The 20,607-nt window shown below is 46.0% G+C and overlaps 1 protein-coding gene across 2 annotated transcripts in view; it reads right to left on the bottom strand.

The window, feature by feature from the left end:
* Positions 1-20,607, bottom strand: part of LOC124310189 (glutamate receptor ionotropic, kainate 2-like) — a 65,703-nt gene that overhangs the window by 29,281 nt on the left and 15,815 nt on the right. For both annotated transcript variants that reach the window (XM_046773982.1, XM_046773981.1), the window contains exons 4-5: positions 12,787-12,948; positions 2,667-2,918 (exon numbers count right to left, since the gene is read on the bottom strand). In XM_046773982.1, the coding sequence (XP_046629938.1) occupies positions 2,667-2,918; positions 12,787-12,948 (414 nt within the window). The remainder of the gene's footprint in view (positions 1-2,666; positions 2,919-12,786; positions 12,949-20,607) is intronic.

Raw genomic sequence — 20,607 nt, 5'->3', positions numbered from 1 at the left:
CTTCTCCCCTGCTTTTTGGTACTTTCAGCGTTTGAATCGCGGACCGGCTGAGGTGACTGACGTCGAGTCTTATACAAGACTCGACTGCTGCTAATATCAAACCCAACTTGCCGTTCCAGCGGTTTTGGTAAATGAAAAGCTACCCGATCCAGGTACGCTTAACAAACTTTTATACTGTAATTCGCACCGCATGCATATGAATGTTGAATGGAACGATTTCAATACTCACGTTACACTTTGTACGCAGTACGATAAACTGAAAGAAGAGTCATCTGCGTAACCAGGTCACGAATAAAGTGGCAAAGAAATGAGACTTGCTTCATTGCAGCATTCTGCATTTTTTTCAAACACTTGTTATTACCAAGCCAGTGACACCGTTGCACCAATAAAATTCAAGAAGGAAAGCTGCGGCTGGAAGCTCTCGCGTAACGAAGAAGCACCAAAGTGCACGTACATCAATGAGAATAAATATTTTATCGAGCGACGTTATTTCCCGGTGTAAAAAGCTCGTCGTTAAAGTCCTGCGCTTCGGATTTACAGTGTTGACGGAGCGGGGATTTGGGGCAAGACCTCGAGTAGCGAAAAATATTAGAGAGTCGGTATTTTTGGCGCGATCAAGACATTCGAGGGGTTGAAATTCAGGAGGATGACGGTGCGAGGGGGACGAGGGGGGCGAGGGGGACGAACGGGCAGCCCAGAGTGCCGGGGATGTTTCAATGGAGAGCCAAGCGCGCACTCGACCTCCTTCAAATAGAGCAGTTGAGCGGATTCTTTCAGAGTTCGAGCCGGAGCGCCGATTAAGCGCCGCGACGTCGGCGTCGCCGTCGCCCCCGCACTCTCCTCGACCCTGTTTCCTCCTCCCGCTCGGTTTCCTTTCTACCCCCCGTTCCATTTCCCACCCCGACTCTTCCGCCCCCAGACAGTTCCGACTATCCGCCAACGCAGTCACTGAATTCACATGACTGCCATTGAATTATCCAACCGCAATTAAAAACGAGACGACGTTGCTTTACGTGCTGCAGCGTAACGTCGACGGGAATTCTCATTCCTGTATTCTGAACAGATCCCGTCTCGCCTGGCTGTCGAGAAAGAGCTTCGACAAAGTCCAGGGTCGACAATCTTCGCCTTCGCGTTACGTGTTCAACAACCCTTTTCGGATATACACTCGCTTCGTCTCTATGATTCGCCAAAGCTGCTTATAACTCGACGAATAATCCGAACTCTAACACACGAGCAGCTGCGGAATTGTCGCTGTAGTGTTAATTAGATTCGTCGAAGAAATTATCGCGGTAACAATAATAGAAACGATAGAAATTTAGGACGCGAGTGTCGCCCTCGGAGATCTGCGCGGTGTTAATCGAGCTGAGATCTTGTATGTAATTGATTAGAGTCTCGGAGGGTCTCGCGTTTTCATCAATTCGGATAATAATGTTTACTCTGGATCGAGCATTCCCTCACAGCTACGCTAAGACGGTGAAACGTTTCGTTACAAACGCTTCGACTTGCCGGCTTACTCGTTATTCGTAATAGTCATTCGTAAACTCGTCTGCATGTTTATTTTCATTAATCGGCTTGCATTCGTTTTAATTACACGCCAACTGCTCTTTGCACCTTTGCAACCATGTTCCATTTGCAAAATGGTTATCTTCCCTCGGACTCCAGACCCGCCGCATCCGGAGTGAAATATCTACTCCGCTCAGACATATCCGGTAGGGGATGGAATCGTCGACAGTTTATATACATGCAGGTAGTATACGTGTATATAAAGTTTTTTTCGTAGTAGATTAGGCGGTGGATTACGTTGAGGATTAGCCGGTCCGCGGAAGAGGGTAATTTGTTAGGAGCATTATCTCGGAAGCAGAGCATCGCGTAAACCGGAAAAATAGCTACTATTTCTCCGAACTAAAGTAACGTAGAAATATTGCTCGAGGCGTTTCGTTTTTCTCACGTATAATAATTCATCCTAAATTCATTAGCTTGTATTTTTCCGCCACCGCGTAGAATCCCGCCGAACAATTTGTCAGTCTAAACAAATTTCGCGTAGCTCGGAACACCGTCGGTGACGCTGAGCAGGATCTTGAGACATCGAACGTCGAGAATCACGAATTTTATCGAGGTACCGATCGCCGCCCGAACGTTTGTAATCCTGCAGAGGGTAAATTTGCAAGGATGTACCATAATAAGGCTGACGCCGCGAGAAGAGAGGTCCTTAATCGGCCTTGCCGACTATTATTCGAGTTTCAATTCGAGTCACGAAGGTTTCGGAACGTCGTGTTATTAACTTGTTCGTTCCTGAGCGTTATCAAATATCGCTAACGAAGAATGATGAATGACTTGCGAAGGCGGTTCTGAGTCTCAGGGCGCATTCCTCATCGATCGAACCGAGGAACGTGCGCGCGCGATGATACGCCGATATTGAAAGATTATACGACGTCGCGGATATTGGACCTCTAATTTAAGATTTTCTCCTCTCGAATCGGCGAGCCGTTCTCGCGGCGCAAAGTCATCGAGCTAATGCGCGACAATTATCATCATACACCGGCGAAAGTTGTCGGCGATGATCTAAACTGCGATCAGCCAGTGGCACCGAGCCAGAAAGGCATTAGCGCCTCCGAGAGTTGAACTGGAAATTGGATTACTCGGTAGAAAATGGCGCCCGGTATTACCGTAATCGTCCTCGTAGATGATCGCCACCTTCGTCCAGTTGAGGAAACCCATGACGTCCTGATAGGCGGTGTTGAGAAGAGTCTGCGCCGGGTGAAGGTTGATGCTGAACTCCTTCGCCTCGGCCTCCAGGTCCAACCTTGCCTCCAGGTGCGGTATGTCCAGGGCGTCGCAGATGCTGTGAATGTGTTGACCCAGGATCGGATCCGACGGACCGAAGACCGCCTGGACTCCAAACTTGACCTGTTCGCAGGCTGGAAACAGAAGGGTTTTAGAAAATATTGATATCTGCCTGTGAGAATATGAGGAAAAACAAAAAATGTCCACCAACTATGGAAAATTATCCGATGCGTCACGTCGCTTAGAACCATCGGTTTTACAATCTTGATCCGTGTGGTTCTAGCTGGGTTACCGATGTACGGAGGATTGTGGATCCGGGCCAAAAACGCTCCGGAAAATGGTCGCCACCTGACAAGGTTACGTTTCGTTAACGTTGCTTCCACCGAGGAATTACGACTCACTCTGGCCAACTTCCCGGGGAATTTCCGGTTTCTTGACCGCTGCAGCACGATCGTTTCTAATGCCGAAGGTATAAAGGTCGGAGACCATTTCTTTTCTGAATATGTTCTCTGTTTCCACGACGAATTTTCGAGGCAAAGTCGAGGCTCGCTGGCGACGATCGTATATTCGGGCTTGAAGAGCCTGCAGGCCTCGAGGAAGCCAGGGGCGATCGAACCGGCATTAATCCGATTCGCCTGGGAATTTAATATTCCAGTAGGCATCGGAAGGTCTTCGACCTTTTTTTCCCCGGAATCGGGCGAGAGCCTGCAAGGCTCGCTCAGCCGCGTTTTAGTCCCCTGATAAAGTTTACGTGCGGTAAGTTTTGTCACGCGCTTAAGGGCTCCCTTCAAGGTTCACACCCGCGATTCCAAGATCCGGCGGGTGTTCGCACACGCCCGCAAAACCCGCAAAACCCGCAAATCCACGGTTAACTACCCCAACGTGGGGTAACGACGCATATTCCTCCGACGACAACTTTCTCGCGCGAGCGGTTAAACGCCGCAGTTTAATAGCAGGCGAGCTAGAATTTTTAGACGGGAAAATTGTCGGCCCATGTTTGGTGTCCGTGGCGTCGTTCGAAGGCTATCGCAAAGCTTCGTGGAGTTTTTCAGAACTTAGTTACGAATCTGAAATTGTAAAAATGACGACCTCGCAACGGAAATTGTCGAGTGCCTCTTCACCTCTCTCTTCGAGACCCTCAAACTCCACTCTGAAGTTTATTTCCTGAAAACGACTTCTTCGAACCGTCGAAGGTCCTCGGCGGCTCAACGGAGGCTATGAAAAGCTCGGTATTAAATTTCTGTTTCACCGTGTACGATCGCACGCGCGATGCGCTCCCCATTCCGCAAACACTCGGGATTCGAAGGCGCCGGTATAATTCTTTATACGTAAAGTATTCGATTTTCAACCCTCCCGGATCGATTCCCTCAACGGTGAAAAAACCCGACCATGGATCGACGGTCAGAAGTCATTTACGGCGTGGTATATTAATGCTCAGAGTTGAACAGACGCCCTTCGAAGGGATGAAACAACGTAATTCGTCCGGCTCATTGGCGAAACTGGCCACGTGCCCTCCCCCCTCGTTCATCGCGATGAGTCGTAATTAGCAAACGAGCTAATTAGCGCGGTAGCTTCGGGAATGATTGATCGATCGGTCCCTTCCCACGACGGATTTTCCAGCTCGTAGAATCCCCCCTTTGTGTCGGAGAAAAAGCTTGGCCACTATTATTTTCGGCGCGAAAAATTTGAAGGGCAATTCAAAACTGGTTTAAATTTCGTCGGCGATTGTTGACTCCCCTTTCTCACGACTTTCGTCCGCCCACCTGGCCTCCTTCCCCCCCCCCCCTTTTTTTTTATCCTTTTCTGAATAAATCGCATTCCCGTGAATAAACCAACGGGCCGTAGTAGAAGCCGCAGGAATTGACGCAATTTCTCCCGGAATCGGGGAGATTTCATCCCGGCGCCCCTGATAAATCCGGGATCCTTTTCTCTCACGGTTCTTCCAGCAAACCCGGATGCAGGAAGTGAGAGATTCTCGAAACGAGTGTCACGACTGGTGTATCGAGGTCACGCACAATCAACGCGGCCTCGTTTATCGGCCCTGCAGGGTTCATCCCGAGGGACAAGCCGAGTTCCCCCCGCGGGGAGAAGGGACGTCAGCTCCGGCACCGAATCGGGAGTTTTCATCCCCGCTGAGAGAGGCTGACAATTATTTTTTTTTGTTCTTTGAAAAAGTGAAAATCGCTCGATCATCGAGATATCCGTACGACAGTTTTGGAAAATTGAAACGAACCTGTGGTGCAACAACTCTTTTTATACGATCTGAAAGCACGGAATGGTAATTTTTAGGATCCTGGTCTACGCTGTATTCACTGGCGTCGTGTAGTTGCGAGTCCAAATGTGAAATCAATAGCTCCGAGGGGGGAAATGGAAAGATCGCAAAGAAGGAAACGCAGTGCGAGCATAAGATACACCATCGCAACGAACAGAGAATCCAAGGGGTGGGTTTTTTTTTCACGTACCCTGGCGATAAAATCGTGCGCAGGTCCGAAACGGAGGTTAATAATTACGGGCCAGAAACGATGCGAGGAGGCCTTTGCACACTGGCTGGTAATTTTTATCATCTCGCTTTCTTCTTTTTCATAAATTTTTTCGAAGACACCGGTGTAAAGTAGGAGCTCGTAAATTTTTAATAATCCCTTCTCGTTTCTGCCGGTCGATCGTTACGCGGAAACAATAATTAACCGACGGATCGTATCGCGAACAAGTGTGAGAAAAGGAGAACAAAGTTGCACGGCTCTTGAGAGGTAAGCTGAGGCAAAAAAATGGGGAGGTACGAGAAGAAAACTGCTTGACGGCGTCGTAAATCACGTTTGAATTAATTGCTTCATCTTGGAGACACCGAAAGCAAAAGTTTGCCACATGGTTCGACACTATCAGAGACCGAGCTTCAACGGTCAGAACCCCGGGATGAGGCGTGATCGATGAATCCTTTTAGAAATGTGTGTGGAAAAACAAAAATAAAAAATAAAATAACGAGTCTTGGATGGTAAGAGAACCAATTATGAAGTTAGTTAAATTAATGCCGAGTCACCGCACCCTGGAATATTATTACGATTCATTAAATGCAAGTGCATTTTACGAAGATTTTGCAAGTCTTGCAGGATAATCACGGTAATTTTATTTCACTGTCTGCTTGTTCCTGCAAAGTGCAATAATAACTATCGATTTCGTCATTTCCACTTTGTTATTCGTGAACTTTTTCATTAACATGATTTTCTCATTCCTCGTTGAGCTTGCTTGGATTCAAACGATATTAACGGCAGTTGTCGTATTCATTCTCGAATTAGAAAATTCTAATCGACTGTTTCGGTTCACTGTTATTTATATTCGATTGGAAGCAGATTTATTTAACTTGGATCTTTTCTGGATTCAAAATCTAATGAAAATTCTGTCTCCAAGAACGTCGTGGGTAAACGGAATAACGCTATTCATCGTGTATCTGCAAAAAGCGACAATATCGGAGAAAGTTGAGTCAGTGAAGATTTTTCGGAGCTCCATAGCGTCGTCATTATTCATGTGGGTGTATAAGTTTCTGTATACTTATACACAAGCATGTTACACAAGGAGAGATAGTCGCGAACTCTTTGCCAAGAAGTTCAAAGTTTCAACCAGTGTCGAAACTCGACCCGGTACGAGTTGAGAGAATAATTAAAGCGTGAAACTCAAGGCGAGGTATTGATAACAGGTAAAGAATGGAAAATAATTGATACCAGCTTTAGAAGTACTCCGTCGATAACAATGTACTTGGAATTCGTTATTTGTTTAGCAACTGGCCATAATACCTCCATAAATCTCGTTTTCGATTATTGATTTTGCCAGAACGTAAATTTCAATCATTTTTTCTTATTACGCACGTAAAATTCGCTGTAATAGACCTGTAGGTGAATTTAGGTTAATAGAACGTTGAAAAACCCTCTTTCATTCGTACCTAAATCGTCTAACTGAAAAAGTCGTGCCTGTCCAAGAGCGTAGAAATTTCTGGTGCAAACGGCCCTCTCAAAGCGTTTCTGGTGATTATTATTTCTCAAGGGGTATCCCTGCAGGCCTAGGTGTCGTCGTTAAGGAAAAGCTTTCCCCAGAGTTCCGGTTCGTGTAATTTGTTCAGCCGCGTTGACAGAGGTTCCAGGGGTGCAAGTTGGGGGAGCAGCGAGTGAGTGGGTGGTAAAAAGCCAGGAAGGCATTAAATTAGCGGTGTATAAACTTTCTGAAATCCGAGTAATTGTCGCATGTGACATGGGTGAAACATTTTGAACAAGGATCGGAGCCCGAGGATTGTTCGTTTTCGTGGCTGTCCGTATAAAGTTCGCCCCGGCGAGTGTATAAATTTTCAATTCAAATTTCGGGGCATTGGATAAATTACGCGTAACGTCAAGTCGGTTAATTAACTTTACAGAAACTATAACTCAGGGTCAAATCCCGGAATGCGTTACAGTCCGACTATAAGCTGAGCCGCCGCAATCTGACGCGTCCACTTAATACTAACGTTCCGCAAACGCCTCGCGTTAATTGATTGCGTCGTGAATCGCGTCGCGGTCGCGGTCCCCGGCTTCTCACCAAGGATCAAACCGCCGTCCTGTTTCCGCAGGCGTATCCTGGATAACCGGACACGTACCAACTGCCTGCCATGAATAAGGTATCCGGGGTATTTTCGGCCGCCTTTTTGATCTCCGTAATTCGAAGATTCTGCCCGAGTAAAGCTCGCTGTTTCGTTCGATCGACGCAATTGTCCGTCACATCGTTCCGTCGACGAACGAATGCTCGAGCTTTTCCTACCGTCCGGACAAAGAAAGGCGGGCAGACGTTTTGTCGTCGCAGCGGCTTAATCTTGCCGCTGTTCGAGGATTAATGACTCGAGGATTTTTCGCCCTTCAAGTAGCCCGAAAGGGTTCGCGAATAAAGGGGATCTCCGGAGTAGTGTGCAAACCGGAAGCTCGGCCACTTGGAAGTTTGAGATCCCGCTTGAATTGTCAAAGGACTTTGCGAGACTGGATGAGGCGGGGATCGTTCAAGTTCACCGAATCCGACCGACGGAGTCTCGGCATTTTTGACGCGATGATGGATTTCGTCAACGCGACTACGTGTCGAACAAACGCAAACGGGATTTTCCAATATATTTGTGTAATCAGAGTGGCGATACGTCACGTATCCGGCGTATGCGAAGTAATCAGAGCGTTGCGGTCTGCAGGCAAATATTTGCATCGCGTTGACGCGGCGGCGGCGGTGAATTTGCGTAGGTATATGGGCAACGATTTAAATCAATAGACACAACGTGTCATAGGCGATGGTTGAGCGAGAGGTTGCCGGGGTAGGAAAATTAATTTTACAGAGTGCCGGGGGTGGCGGGGCGATGCGTCAATTGATCGGAGTACTTGTGAGACTTCGTTGAGAAACTGGCGGCGTATTGTGACGTGGAAATGTGAAATTTTTACCAAAAGGTACCGAAAGGTAGGCAATTTTTTATCCTTCGCTCATCCGAGAACGATAAAGAGGCATTGAGAGAAGATGATTTCGCGAAGTTTGATTAATTGGAGTTAGTTACCGAGTATAAAGGGATAACAATATCGGTTATTATTGATTCGATTGGGAAAGTTTACGGAAAAGAATCGTCGAAGAGTCCGACGCAATGAAGCTTCCGGCACGCGCTGCGAGGAAACTTTTTTTTCCCGATCAGCGATTTGGGAATACTGGCGAAAGTGGACGACGATTAGACAGCTTACAGAAGGTCATTTCTCGGCTGAACTAATACCGAGAGGGTAAATTGTTGGGTACAGATTCCTTGACTACGCAAGATGCAGAATAGATCCGGGTTAGCCGGCTAACCCCGAGGCCAATAATTTCCGAGAGGTAAATTTCCCGTAATCAGCACCGCCCACAACACCCTCTTACCGGTGAGTAATTAGATCTTGAGGTGGAAGCACTCGACCCATCCTGCAACCTCTTAGTCGCAAAATAATCAAAAAATCGTTCGAGCAATTTGCTGACTAGGCCACTCGAGAAACCGGCCCCGGAAACGGATACTCACGTCTAGTTACCACTCCGAACCCCTTTTACACTCCGGACACCCGAGACGGTCCTACAGGCTATAGATTTCTCGGGAAACCCTAGAACTCCTCGATTTTTCCATTTGCCACTTTCTTACTTTGCTAAAGTGCAACTTCACACGGCAACTGGGTGAAGTTTGGTCTTAAGAAATCCGGGTCAATGACCATCATTTGAAAGTAATAAAAAAACCGCGTCGAGATCAGATGATAATTAACGAAGTAAGCTCGACGATGATGCGAACCTTGGATTCTCGGCTTCGGATCACCGCCACTTTAGGGTTTTTCCGGATCTTGGAACATCAACAATGACCAACGCTACTTCAATTCTTTCTCCAACAGTTTCATATCGCCGTCAATAGCTACTGCTGGAAGTAACGGTTCACGAGTTGTTTACACATCCGAACGACAGGGACTGTTCGAGTTTCTAGGGAATAGGTAAGTCATGGAAAATCATGACCGATGCTTTGGTCTTTGGCGTTCCATTCATCGATATACTCGACTGGCGGCTTCAGTCTTTTAACGTACAATTTCGAATGTATGCAAACAACTTTGCCGAGAAAAATTGGGCTCTGCGCAATAACCACAAAACGATTGATGGAGTGGAAGCTCTGGGTTTTGTCGGTTATTGATGTCGTGGCAAAAGCTCGTGAAAAACAAGAGGCACGGTAATCAAGTGTGCGAAACAAAGCGAGGAGGAGTTTCGACGTTTATCATTGAGAAAAAAATGAATTTCTAGCCGTACTCGATCATGTTCGTCACTCGACACGCATTGGTTCAATTGTTCATGGTAGACAGCTCCACTGAAATTCGATACAATTGAATCCCATTAAAGTCGCTCTAGATGAGCAGGTCCTTGGTTATACGTTTCGACAATTTCCGACTCTTCCTGGACAATCTGCAAAACGGAGAATTCCCAATTGGGAGCTTTTTCATGGTATTATAACAGCCAGCCTCTCATACATCGGCCGGTGGTAATCTGGAGCAGCGCTCTGATTTGAGAACGGCTCTCGAGCACGTCACACACTCGTCATGCACCGCACGGTGGCAGGAGATCAAAAGGTCGAAGGTCAGAAGGTCCGAGATAAAGCGAAGACAGACAGGTCATTGGGTAAAGAGTCGACCGAAATGCATGGGAAGATCTTCGAGCCGCTTGTCGCAATCAGTGGTGACCCTTGGCGCCGCTGTCCCGGTCAAGTAGCGAGCGTCGCGTCGAGTCGAAAGACCAGGCAAGAAACATCTCGTTTCAAGGGTCATTGGAGGCGTGGTCCGGAGCATCCGCTTCCACCTCCCATCCAATTACTTTCAGTGCGTATTAAACTTTTCGCGAACGGTTATTTCGCGGAGAGAACGTACGACGGACTTCCGAAGAGAACCGGGTCAACAAACTTTTCGGAAAGTAGAAACGCGCGCTTCCATCCCGTTCCGAATGGCTTCGGGTCTTCGGACCGTTTCACCGAGACGGACAGAAGTTCCGGTACAGCACAGGGCCGATCCCCCGCTTATCACTCTACGTGATATCGTCTCACCCCTACGTGAATCCACCCCGACCTTCCTTTCCGTAATTACAACCGATACCCTCGTGACCATTAGTGCTGTACGCGTTTTTTACTACGCGTATTAAACAAGGGTTTCGACCAGATTGCGAATCGGCTGCTCGGTCAATAAGTCTTGCGGACATTCTTCAACGTTGGAAAGCTTTCTCCGGGTTCGAAGCACGCGAGAAACGTACCCTGTATCATCGCCTTGCAGCAGCTGCAGCAGCTACAGCAGCGTGGTTGGTCGGATCGCCCGCAAGATATCTGGTTAACTTGGCACCGTCGGCTGGAGAGATCAGGAAAGAGGCCAGCGCATAACCAGGTCCGCGACATAATCGTAAAATCTGAAAACCGTTGCTGTCCAGAGATAACGCGTACTCCATATGCACGTGTTCCATACAATACGTGAACCCACGATCAGCACTCGGCACTTCGGGTCGCACAATCGCAGCCAGGAATCGTTATGGCATCGTACCTAGATAGCGAGTGTCCAGGAGGGTTGGAATTCGGCCTGAAATGGTGAGGTGAAAAATATTTTCCTCGATTTTGAGAGACGTGTTTTTCCTCCCGAGTTTTCAAGCATTTGGATATTCGTTCCGAGGTAATACGGTGGTAGGCATTGGTTGCAGCGCGGATGCAAGACGACGAGAGCTAGGGTGAAAATCGACTCCGGTGAAACGATATTACTTGCACGTTCACCAAGGCGGGAACCACCGCTGATTGGCACCCCACCTCAGCGAAGCTTTAAGGCTCCTGCACCGCGTCGCCGAGAAACCTTCGAAAGTACAAAAGGCTAGCGTTGATTGTCAACCGAGCTTATAGAGCAGCCCTAGAACCTTCCAGCACGCGCCTCTTTGCCAATTATAGAAACTCGAAAGTTGTGAAAGGACGGGTAAGACGTGCTGATTTTTTTTTCTCATCATGTCCGGTACCGTAGTTGAACAAAAAGGTGGTAAAAATATGTGGACCTTAGTCAGAGATCGATTTGTAAGAAAAGCTGTACCGTATATTCGGTGCGAGGAAGCATTTTCTTCTTCATTTTCGCTTTACTTCTTCCATTAATTCGTCTGCAAGTTATTTTAAAGCTTACGAGTCTGTGAAGCTTATACATGAAAAAGAAATGAATGGAAAAGTGGACGGAGTGCTTAAATCAACAGGGATAAACGTACCTGTACCTAAAATATATCTGTATCTCGATATACTGAAAGTACGAAGAGTCGCCGCTGCGAAAGTGAATTATTCAATGGATTTGCAAGGACCGAGAGGGTCGCGAAAGAAGAATATTCCACATCTGTAAATCCGAATCACATCACACTTCGCTGCCCACCGAAGGAGAGAGGGAGAGGTGGACAAGAAGTGAAATGAAAAGAAATAAAATAAACGCCCGTCACGCACGCTGTTCCATACACAACACAAAACGCGAGAGATGTCGTCCGGACGATTGGGATTCATCGTGCGTTTCATCGAGCAGATAACCATTTCAGATATTGAATTTTACCGCGTTTTTCGTACCGTCAACCGATACCTGACCAGAGCGGTCAGCGCCGCTGAATGTGAATTCAACTAAATAACAGCTTTCCATGGATAATGGTCGGGCGGATTTTACCGCAATCTCGCATGAACCGATTTTCCGAAAGCAATTCCGTGCTGTTTATTTTACGCAATATCCGTCGGCACGAAGATCCCGGCGAAACTCGAACACGGAAGGTAATGGTTTGTTGTAACGTTGAATCATCGATTCTTGCACAGGAGTCTGGATTATCGGACAACGGGGATGAATGGGGATTCCAAGACAATCAACCCCCCTAAGAAAACAAAAATACCCCGTATTGTCTCACTCTACACACATTTAATCGGTATAATTGTCAGTCCATTTGTCATATAGTTGAATTCGTCGTCTCAAATATTGCTGTCAGCCGCATGTCCAGATTGAAAATTGTTCTTACATAATGCTCATTACCGACTGGCGTAGCTTAGTGGGGTCTAATTGAGGGAATGCTATGTAGCACGTAATTGCGACCCATTGATAACGGGATGTGCAGTTGTACATAGAGGAGTGCAGGATGTAACAATAGTCCGGGTGGATGGAGAAACGGGTATGTAACGCACGTAATGGACTAGAATGGTGAGATCCGCGTATAGACAAGCGCTTTATGAGGTAGAGTGCAACCGTCGCGGAACATCCATGAGCTGGGTATATTGCCGGGTGATAAATTCATGCTGGTTCAACCGGCTCGACCGGAGTAGAACGGAGTAGCGTTGATATAACGTTACCGTTGGGTCTTTGTGAGCGGTAGCATAACTCGGAGTATAAGGCACAAGGTATACGGTGCTCCTCGCGACGTGGTTGGAACTGACTCCATTGCTGGAGGTGGACAGGTAGGTGGGCATTAAACCGCGATTACGCGTCGTCGGAAACTGACCTTTTTTCGAAGCGTGGAACGAGTCATCTCTCGGCACGTACTGGATGTCGTAGGCGAGGGTTGTGTGGGGCAGAATGGTCCGGTCCTCGTTGATCTTGTACACCGCGTACTTGAACGCCAGTTCGGTGCTGCTATCTTTTTGGTCATGAGTGAATATGGCACCTGAAACCAATTAAACACGTCGTTCAGATCGAGACCCGATTATCCTGGAGCTCCAGTCTCTATCCTCGAATGCAATTTCATTAATTACCGATCGATGTCGCGCCCTCGAGGAGGAACGGAGGGGCGGCTTAGTTCGTGTCAAGCATCGCGCGCTAAAATGCAGTTCGATAATGACAAAGCGACAAAGGGTCTGCTTGCACAGACGAGGCCACTCCCGAGTGTCACGGTTGCCTCTGGCGTCGTCCAAGCCGGGGGATCATCTCGCGGAAAAGATGAGACCTCTGTACCTACAGTCGCCGGGGACCCCGCTAAGGACCTCGCTTCTTCATTACTCGGTGAATGCAAGATACCGAACAGCCGGTGGTCGTGCCACGGTCTTCCACTCCCTCCGGACGTCTTTGCTACAGCTTGATGATACACCTTGGATCTTTGGAATCGGGGAATGGGACGAAGGTTGAAGGAGACGCCCAGTGGGCACGGTTCCAAAGGAACTATCCAGCCGCGCCGCACACCTTAGTTCCGCAAATAATTTGGTCAAATCGCTCGGGGATGTTTGCCGGAGTCTATTCCTTCATGCCTCCTTGCACCCAGGTACAACACGACCTAAGATAACACGAGCCCTCCTAACCCACTGCCAAAGGTATCCGGCTACTGATACCGGACAAAGATGCAGCCCGGTTCAAAGATTCCACGAGATTGTACACACGAGTACACACGAGCTGGATCTACGATCCGCAACTGGGTCAAGGCTTGGAAAACACCGGGGGAACATTACACATTCGCGAAATGAGAAAATCGCGAAGGAGCCTTGCGAATTGCTCGGGGCTGATTGTGAGAGCGGCGGAGCAACGTCGAGCGAATTAATTGGAAGTGGATCGCCTTCTGCGGTTGATCTTAAAAACGAAATGAAAATTGTTTTTACGTCCGAAGGTGAGCGCGGGCGGTGGATCACCGAGCATGCATCTACAGTCCCGCAACGCTACGGCAGCAACTAATTAATTAAGGACTTTGGAATAACACGAGAAGGTGCAGCAGCGCTGGGAATGCTTCGCTGTGTTTTCGTACTTAGTTTCCAGGTAGGTAGGTTGGTTGGTACTGGGTACCTACTCTCGGGTTTTCTCCTGCAGTAGTTACGTTCGTTCATTCGTTGGTTGGTTCGTTCATATATACATACACACACACACACACACACACATATATATATATATAAATTCAACTCAGTCTGTAGCGAGCCCTGGTTACCCTGGCAACGGAGTGCCGGGAACATCTTTGGAATAGCAGAGACATCGGCGGTCAGGTTAACCCTGGGAATGCGGCATAAACACTAACGGCGACTTCCGGCTTCCAGTCGAAATCGCTTAGAGCAGCCCATGCCTTACGGTTCGTGACGAAAACGTACCGGAAGCTCGTAGGACCACGACATCCATGCTGTTAGGGAGCATTGCAAGATGCCTATATCCTTTATCTCGTATTTGTCATTGACTCGAGGAAAAATGCTTGTAACACGAGTAATTAGTAAGGAACGAGTTGTTCAGGCTGCAGAGTTGAAGAGAACAAGAAAATGGAGAAAAAATATAGAAAAAAAATTTGTAAAAATGAGTCAAGGAGTCACGAAGAGGTTCAATTTTACTGACTAAAGTCCTCCGCGAGTCGAAGGAAGTTATGAAGTGTATAAGTGTCTACGGAATTTTCAAGAAGCCTCGAGGCTCGAAACACGGGGTAAAATGTTAATTTATCACTGGGAAAAAGCCCCGAAGTTGGAACCCGGAGAGTCGTTCGGAATGACAAGATCCTTGATCCCCGGGATATTGTCTTTTTTGCATAATCGTGTACTTTGGTTATTTACCAAGTTATATCGGCGAGGTGAGGTTTCGGTAACCGATGAAACGTTGTTTGTGTTAAGAAGATCGTTTTTCGCATTGAATTCTAAATCTGGCAGTAAATTGTGATCATGATTTTAATACCCACGAGAGAAATGACTGGATAAAATCATTTCAGTTTCACAGGGAAAAAGTAGGATCGAAGAATTATGGCGATATGCGGGGTAGCCATAGATTTCATGAATAATCAGAATTAAATTAAAAAGGTCAATCAAACGTTCGGTATGTTTTAATTAAATTGTATGCACATCGTATCAACATCACGTCAAAATATTCAAGGCTTGCTTAGTCGAATGATATGAATTTGACCGCAGATGCGTGAATTTTTTTTAATTAAATTTTTTTAACCATACCGTGCAGGGAACGTTGACCGTGTTTGATTATCTGACGAGTGGTAAAACGGTCACAAACGATAGAAAAAATAATTAAAAGATTGAATAAATAGTTGACAAAGCTAAAAGCAAAACAAGGTTTAAAAATCTGCAATTTTTCAGCCGAAGCTTGTTTTAATAAATTTCGAAAAAAATCGACGGTTATTAGAAATTGGAAGGGAAAAAGCCCTAGAATTTCTTTCTGTAACTTGTTTTCCCTTCGGAAGAAAGTTCGGTTGAAAATATAAACTCGGAGGCGCGTGAGCACCTACGTGAAGTTAGCCCCCCATTTTGAGAAATCGGAATTTTCGAAAATTGTTCCAGATTGTTCTAAGTTTGTTCTACATTGTTCCAAAACTTAATATTGATAACTCGTGTAACACATTTGAAAAATGCTAAAAACCGTTTTTTGACCGAGCCCCCCACTTTTGAAAAATCAAACTTTTTTTTGTTGTTCTGGTTTGTTCTAGTTGTTCTAAACGATGTTCCAAAACAGTGAAGTCGTAAGTTCAATAGCGGGCCCACCAAAAGGGAAGAAGAATTTTTGAGTAGTCCCCCACTTTTTGAGAATCCAACTTTTTTCGATTGTTCCAGGTTGTTCTCGTTGTACTGAACATTGTTCCAAAACGGTCCAGTCGTAAATTCAATAGCGGGCCCACCAAAAGGGAAAAAGAATTTTTGACTAGCCCCCACTTTTCGAGAATCCAACTATTTCGATTGTTCCAGGTTGTTCTGGTTGTACTGAACATTGTTCCAAAACGGTCAGGTCGTAAGTTCAATAGCGGGCCTACCAAAAGGCAAAAAGTATAAGATGACCTCAAGAAAACTATTCTCGTTTTTCATTAATATTTTGTCAAGTTGGTCACGCGAGGGAGATGACCTCAAGAAAACTACTCCCGTTTTTCATTGATATTTTGTCAAGTTGGTCACGCGAGGGAGATGACCTCAAGAAAACTACTCCCGTTTTTCATTGATATTTTGTCAAGTTGGTCACGCGAGGGAGATGACCTCAAGAAAACTACTCCCGTTTTTCATTGATATTTTGTCAAGTTGGTCACGCGAGGGAGATGACCTGATAAAAACTGCTCCCGTTTTTCCCTAATATTTTGCCAAGTTGGTCACGCGAGAGAGATGACCTCATGAAAAACTACTCCCGTTGTGAATTCCGTTCTCCACGCCAAGTCTGGCTCATGTAACTGAAGCTAGCAGCAAGTACCAACAGCCCAGAGGCTCTGGGATCGGGCCGTAACAGAGCTCAAGCACCCCGTCCAAATACATGATACATAATAATTTTTTTCTTTAAATCCACACCATGATTGAAATCGTAAAATCAATCACCTATGATTTAATAAGTATCGAATATAACGAAATCCGAAAACTCATGAAAAATCATGATGAAGTACGACCCACTACATTGTGCTTCTGGAACAATGTTCAGTACGACTAGAAAAACCTGAAACAATCGAAAAAAGTTGGATTCTCGAAAAGTGGGGGCTAGTCAAAAATTCTTTTTGCCTTTTGGTAGGCCCGCTATTGAACTTACGACTGGACCGTTTTGGAACAATGTTCAGTACAACGAGAACAACCTGGAACAATCGAAAAAAGTTGGATTCTCAAAAAGTGGGGGGCTACTCAAAAATTCTTTTTCCCTTTTGGTAAGCCCGCTATTGAACTTACGACTCGACCGTTTTGGAACAATGTTCAGTACAACGAGAACAACCTGGAACAATCGAAAAAAGTTGGATTCTCAAAAAGTGGGGGGCTAGTCAAAAATTCTTTTTCCCTTTTGGTGGGCCCGCTATTGAACTTACGACTCGACCGTTTTGGAACAATGTTCAGTACAACGAGAACAACCTGGAACAATCGAAAAAAGTTGGATTCTCAAAAAGTGGGGGGCTACTCAAAAATTCTTTTTCCCTTTTGGTGGGCCCGCTATTGAACTTACGACTTCACTGTTTTGGAACATCGTTTAGAACAACTAGAACAAACCAGAACAACAAAAAAAAGTTTGATTTTTCAAAAGTGGGGGGCTCGGTCAAAAAACGGTTTTTAGCATTTTTCAAATGTGTTACACGAGTTATCAATATTAAGTTTTGGAACAATGTAGAACAAACTTAGAACAATCTGGAACAATTTTCGAAAATTCCGATTTCTCAAAATGGGGGGCTAACTTCACGTAGGTGCGTGAGCCGCTGTTTAGGTTCGCAATGCCTCGTAAGGGCGGGATGAAAATGCGACGTACGACCATGGCTAATAATAAGTACGGAATAGCTTGTTGACCCGGCTTATCGTTACACGGAGTGTAAGCCCTGCGCTGAATCCGCATAGGATTGTTGCGACCGTAATTTCACATCGTCCCTTTTGCATCCGGCGGGCAAGTTTATCCGCCAACGTATAACAATGAAAAGGGTGACGGTAATAATAACGAATCTAATTAGTTCTGCAATTAATAGCTGAAATTCAGCGATAGTCAATCCACTGCTTTCATTTTTGTAATAATTTTATTTTAATTCTTTCCATTCGCGCTTTTTCTCCGGAGAGTAGGCGAAGTTATTTAAGGGTAAATATGTACCCACAATATACCATCAGACGTCGATCCGACACGGATGAAATGCATTTGCATGTTAAAAAATTAACACAAAGGAGGTTAAAAAACTATCTTGAATAAGTGAACAGGCTTGATTTGTGCTGGAAAAATGTTACCCTTTATCGAAATCGCGTTCAAGCTCCGATATTGAATTTGCATCTGATTTTCCCCAACATAGTTTTCATCTAGAGAAGTCTATAAAAATTTTCCCCTCTGGCTAGAGGAGAAAGAAATCGGTTTTCTACGCTTCGGCGGGAGATCATCCTTAAAGTGAATCGAATCAACGTCGCGTCGGCTAGCATTACCGATAATTTCACAGCAGTACGTATCTCTGCATACGGGAAAGTTTGAACGGATAGACTGAATTCCGGTTGATCGAACGCCTCGGTTCGGTAAGTGAATAATGTGCCAAGAACGACGCGAGCAAACCGGGTGTAACAAGATTACGGTTAAATTTGAGATAAATCTTAGGAAGCCAATAGTTCACCGAGAACATACCTCGTGTTCGCGTGATATAGATATATGTGTAGCGTTGAAGTGACGGACGAGGGGCGATAATGTGACACTCTGTTTTAGCGGGGCCAAAGAAGCTGGGAAAAAGGATAAAGCGGCGAAGGTTTTTGGTACTTTTTGCCCGACCGCCGCGCTTCGAGCAACTGGTTGCAGAAACCGACATTAACTTGTTCCTAACCCTGATCGAGATTGAAAGAAAGACCCGGAGGATGGAATTTCATCGCTCCTACCTTCGTCACTGTCACCCCGCTGCTTTTTCACCAGGCGATCGTATTTTTCGGAAGAATGGAAAAAACGAATACATCCAGCCGTGTACAAATTTTTTCTTAATGCAATCTCATCTATCCGTATATAAATTACAGATTTAAATAGATTTAATTTTAATATTTGGTTAAGTGCTCGATCGATTTGAAAGCAAAATTTTTGGTTCACGCGATGGATTTCGTCCCGTTTCATCGTCAAATACTGCCGACTACACTTCCTCAATTTTCGGTTATTTCCAAGCGGGTTTGGGGAGCTAATTAATAGATTGTGCTCGCGTTGTTTGTAGCTCGAGTATTATACAGCCGGACGTAATGAGGCATTGTTATTAAAATTAATTTGGCTAGTTGGCGGTCACTGACCGCTTGACCATCGCCGGTATCGAGGACTGGTGCCAACCGAAAATTTTCCACCCCGTACCGACCGCATAACTCGAGGGTGCGAGCTGTGACAATTTCCCGAATTACGGGTACAGTGTCGGTAGGAAATAGGGTCATCCATGGAATTAGGGTAACCATTGTAGCCCATCCTACTTATCCAGAGGTTAAATCCAGGTCAAGCAAATCCTCAAAGCCGTCGCCGATTATGCTTGAGACACGCGTGTGTAATACAGGGTATTCATCGACGTAGTTTCTTTACGTATTCACAATGCCTCGAAATGTTTCGTGTGCCCCAAGTTTAGGTCCTTACGCGTTTTTTCACGCCTCAAACATGAGCTCGAATAATTGTTTAAAACTAAGATTCCTTTTCCATGGTCTCAACGTATTTTGACTTGGAAGCTGGTGACGAATATGAAGAATTCTGGGGTGGATTATGATTCGTGGGGAAATTTGTCCCCGTCGCGACGGTGATATCCGGGGCGAATTTATACCCCAGGGGAACAACTCGATAATATCTCAATAACCAGAGCAATATGGGTTCTACTGTGGCTCCCGGAGTATTTCTGGATCAACACCCTAGCGAAGCTGGATCGGGGGTCGGTTCGGGGTTGCGTCAGCCGCGTGTGGAAATAGGGAGAGAGGGAGAGTTTAGCTCGTTGTGGTTCCCATGAATACGGGATAAGGTATGAAAGTTTTTTGCGCCCGACTAGCGCCGGTCTGAGTCTGTCTGATACGGCAACCGTGGTGGAGGATCAAGTTCGATTGCCTGATTATCGGCTGTAACTTCACTACCCACGAGTTGTGTTTCGCGAATACAAATCCGCCGAGGCTTCGCCCCGGGTTTTCAGGGGCTCGTCATTTTGATCCGTCACAGTTTTTTCTACGTACTTGACAGATCGGTCGTCTCTCGTTCGTTCCAATCTCCGTCAAGTGATGATAAAAAAGGCGGTAATCGGACGGGAGAACTTTAGTGAAATTGTAAACTGTTTCGTACTCGTATCAAACGTACGATCGGCAACCATTTCGAATGGTGATCTCTCTTCAGGACTATCGCATTGGCGCTAATTTGAGTGAAATTCAGAGAGGGAATGTACTATGTATACATATATACACGTATATACGAATTCCATAGGAGTATCTACTCGCTCTTACACAATTTCAAACGAATTTCTCTGGAGGAGAAACACCAAGCGGTCGAACAATATCGCCGTGTAGAAATATCAGCGCTCGCAGCGCCAGTACTAAAAGGTAATTGGATTTTATTGCTCCTCCGGGAAACAAGGATACTCACAGTCAGGCAGACCTGGAGGAACGCCGTTGACCATGTTTCACCTTTCACTTTTCGCGACGCTTGATGCAGCTGATAAAAGGAAAAATTATATCGAAAAATTTTCAGGTCAATTACCTCGGACTCTCCATACTTATACGAGTGTCAAACTTCCGGATTTACGGTAAACTAGAAGAATTGATTTCAACCCGACATAAATCCCTTGACAGGCGGTTCCTTCGACGATTTATTTACTCGTCGTTCGACGTTGCTCGACGTTTTTTGCGGCCGAGGGGCGCGTTTATTGCCGGGTGTCGGTCACTTCGGCTTCTATGGCAATTTTTATTTCCGCCAAACAGGCAGTACCAACACACCGCCCATAACCATATCGGCAATCTGC

Source organism: Neodiprion virginianus, chromosome 1 (assembly GCF_021901495.1).
Source record: "Neodiprion virginianus isolate iyNeoVirg1 chromosome 1, iyNeoVirg1.1, whole genome shotgun sequence".
In the NCBI taxonomy this organism is placed as follows: Eukaryota; Metazoa; Arthropoda; class Insecta; order Hymenoptera; family Diprionidae; genus Neodiprion; species Neodiprion virginianus.
Note: the sequence above shows the minus strand (reverse complement) of the source record. Positions and strands in the feature narration are given on the sequence as shown.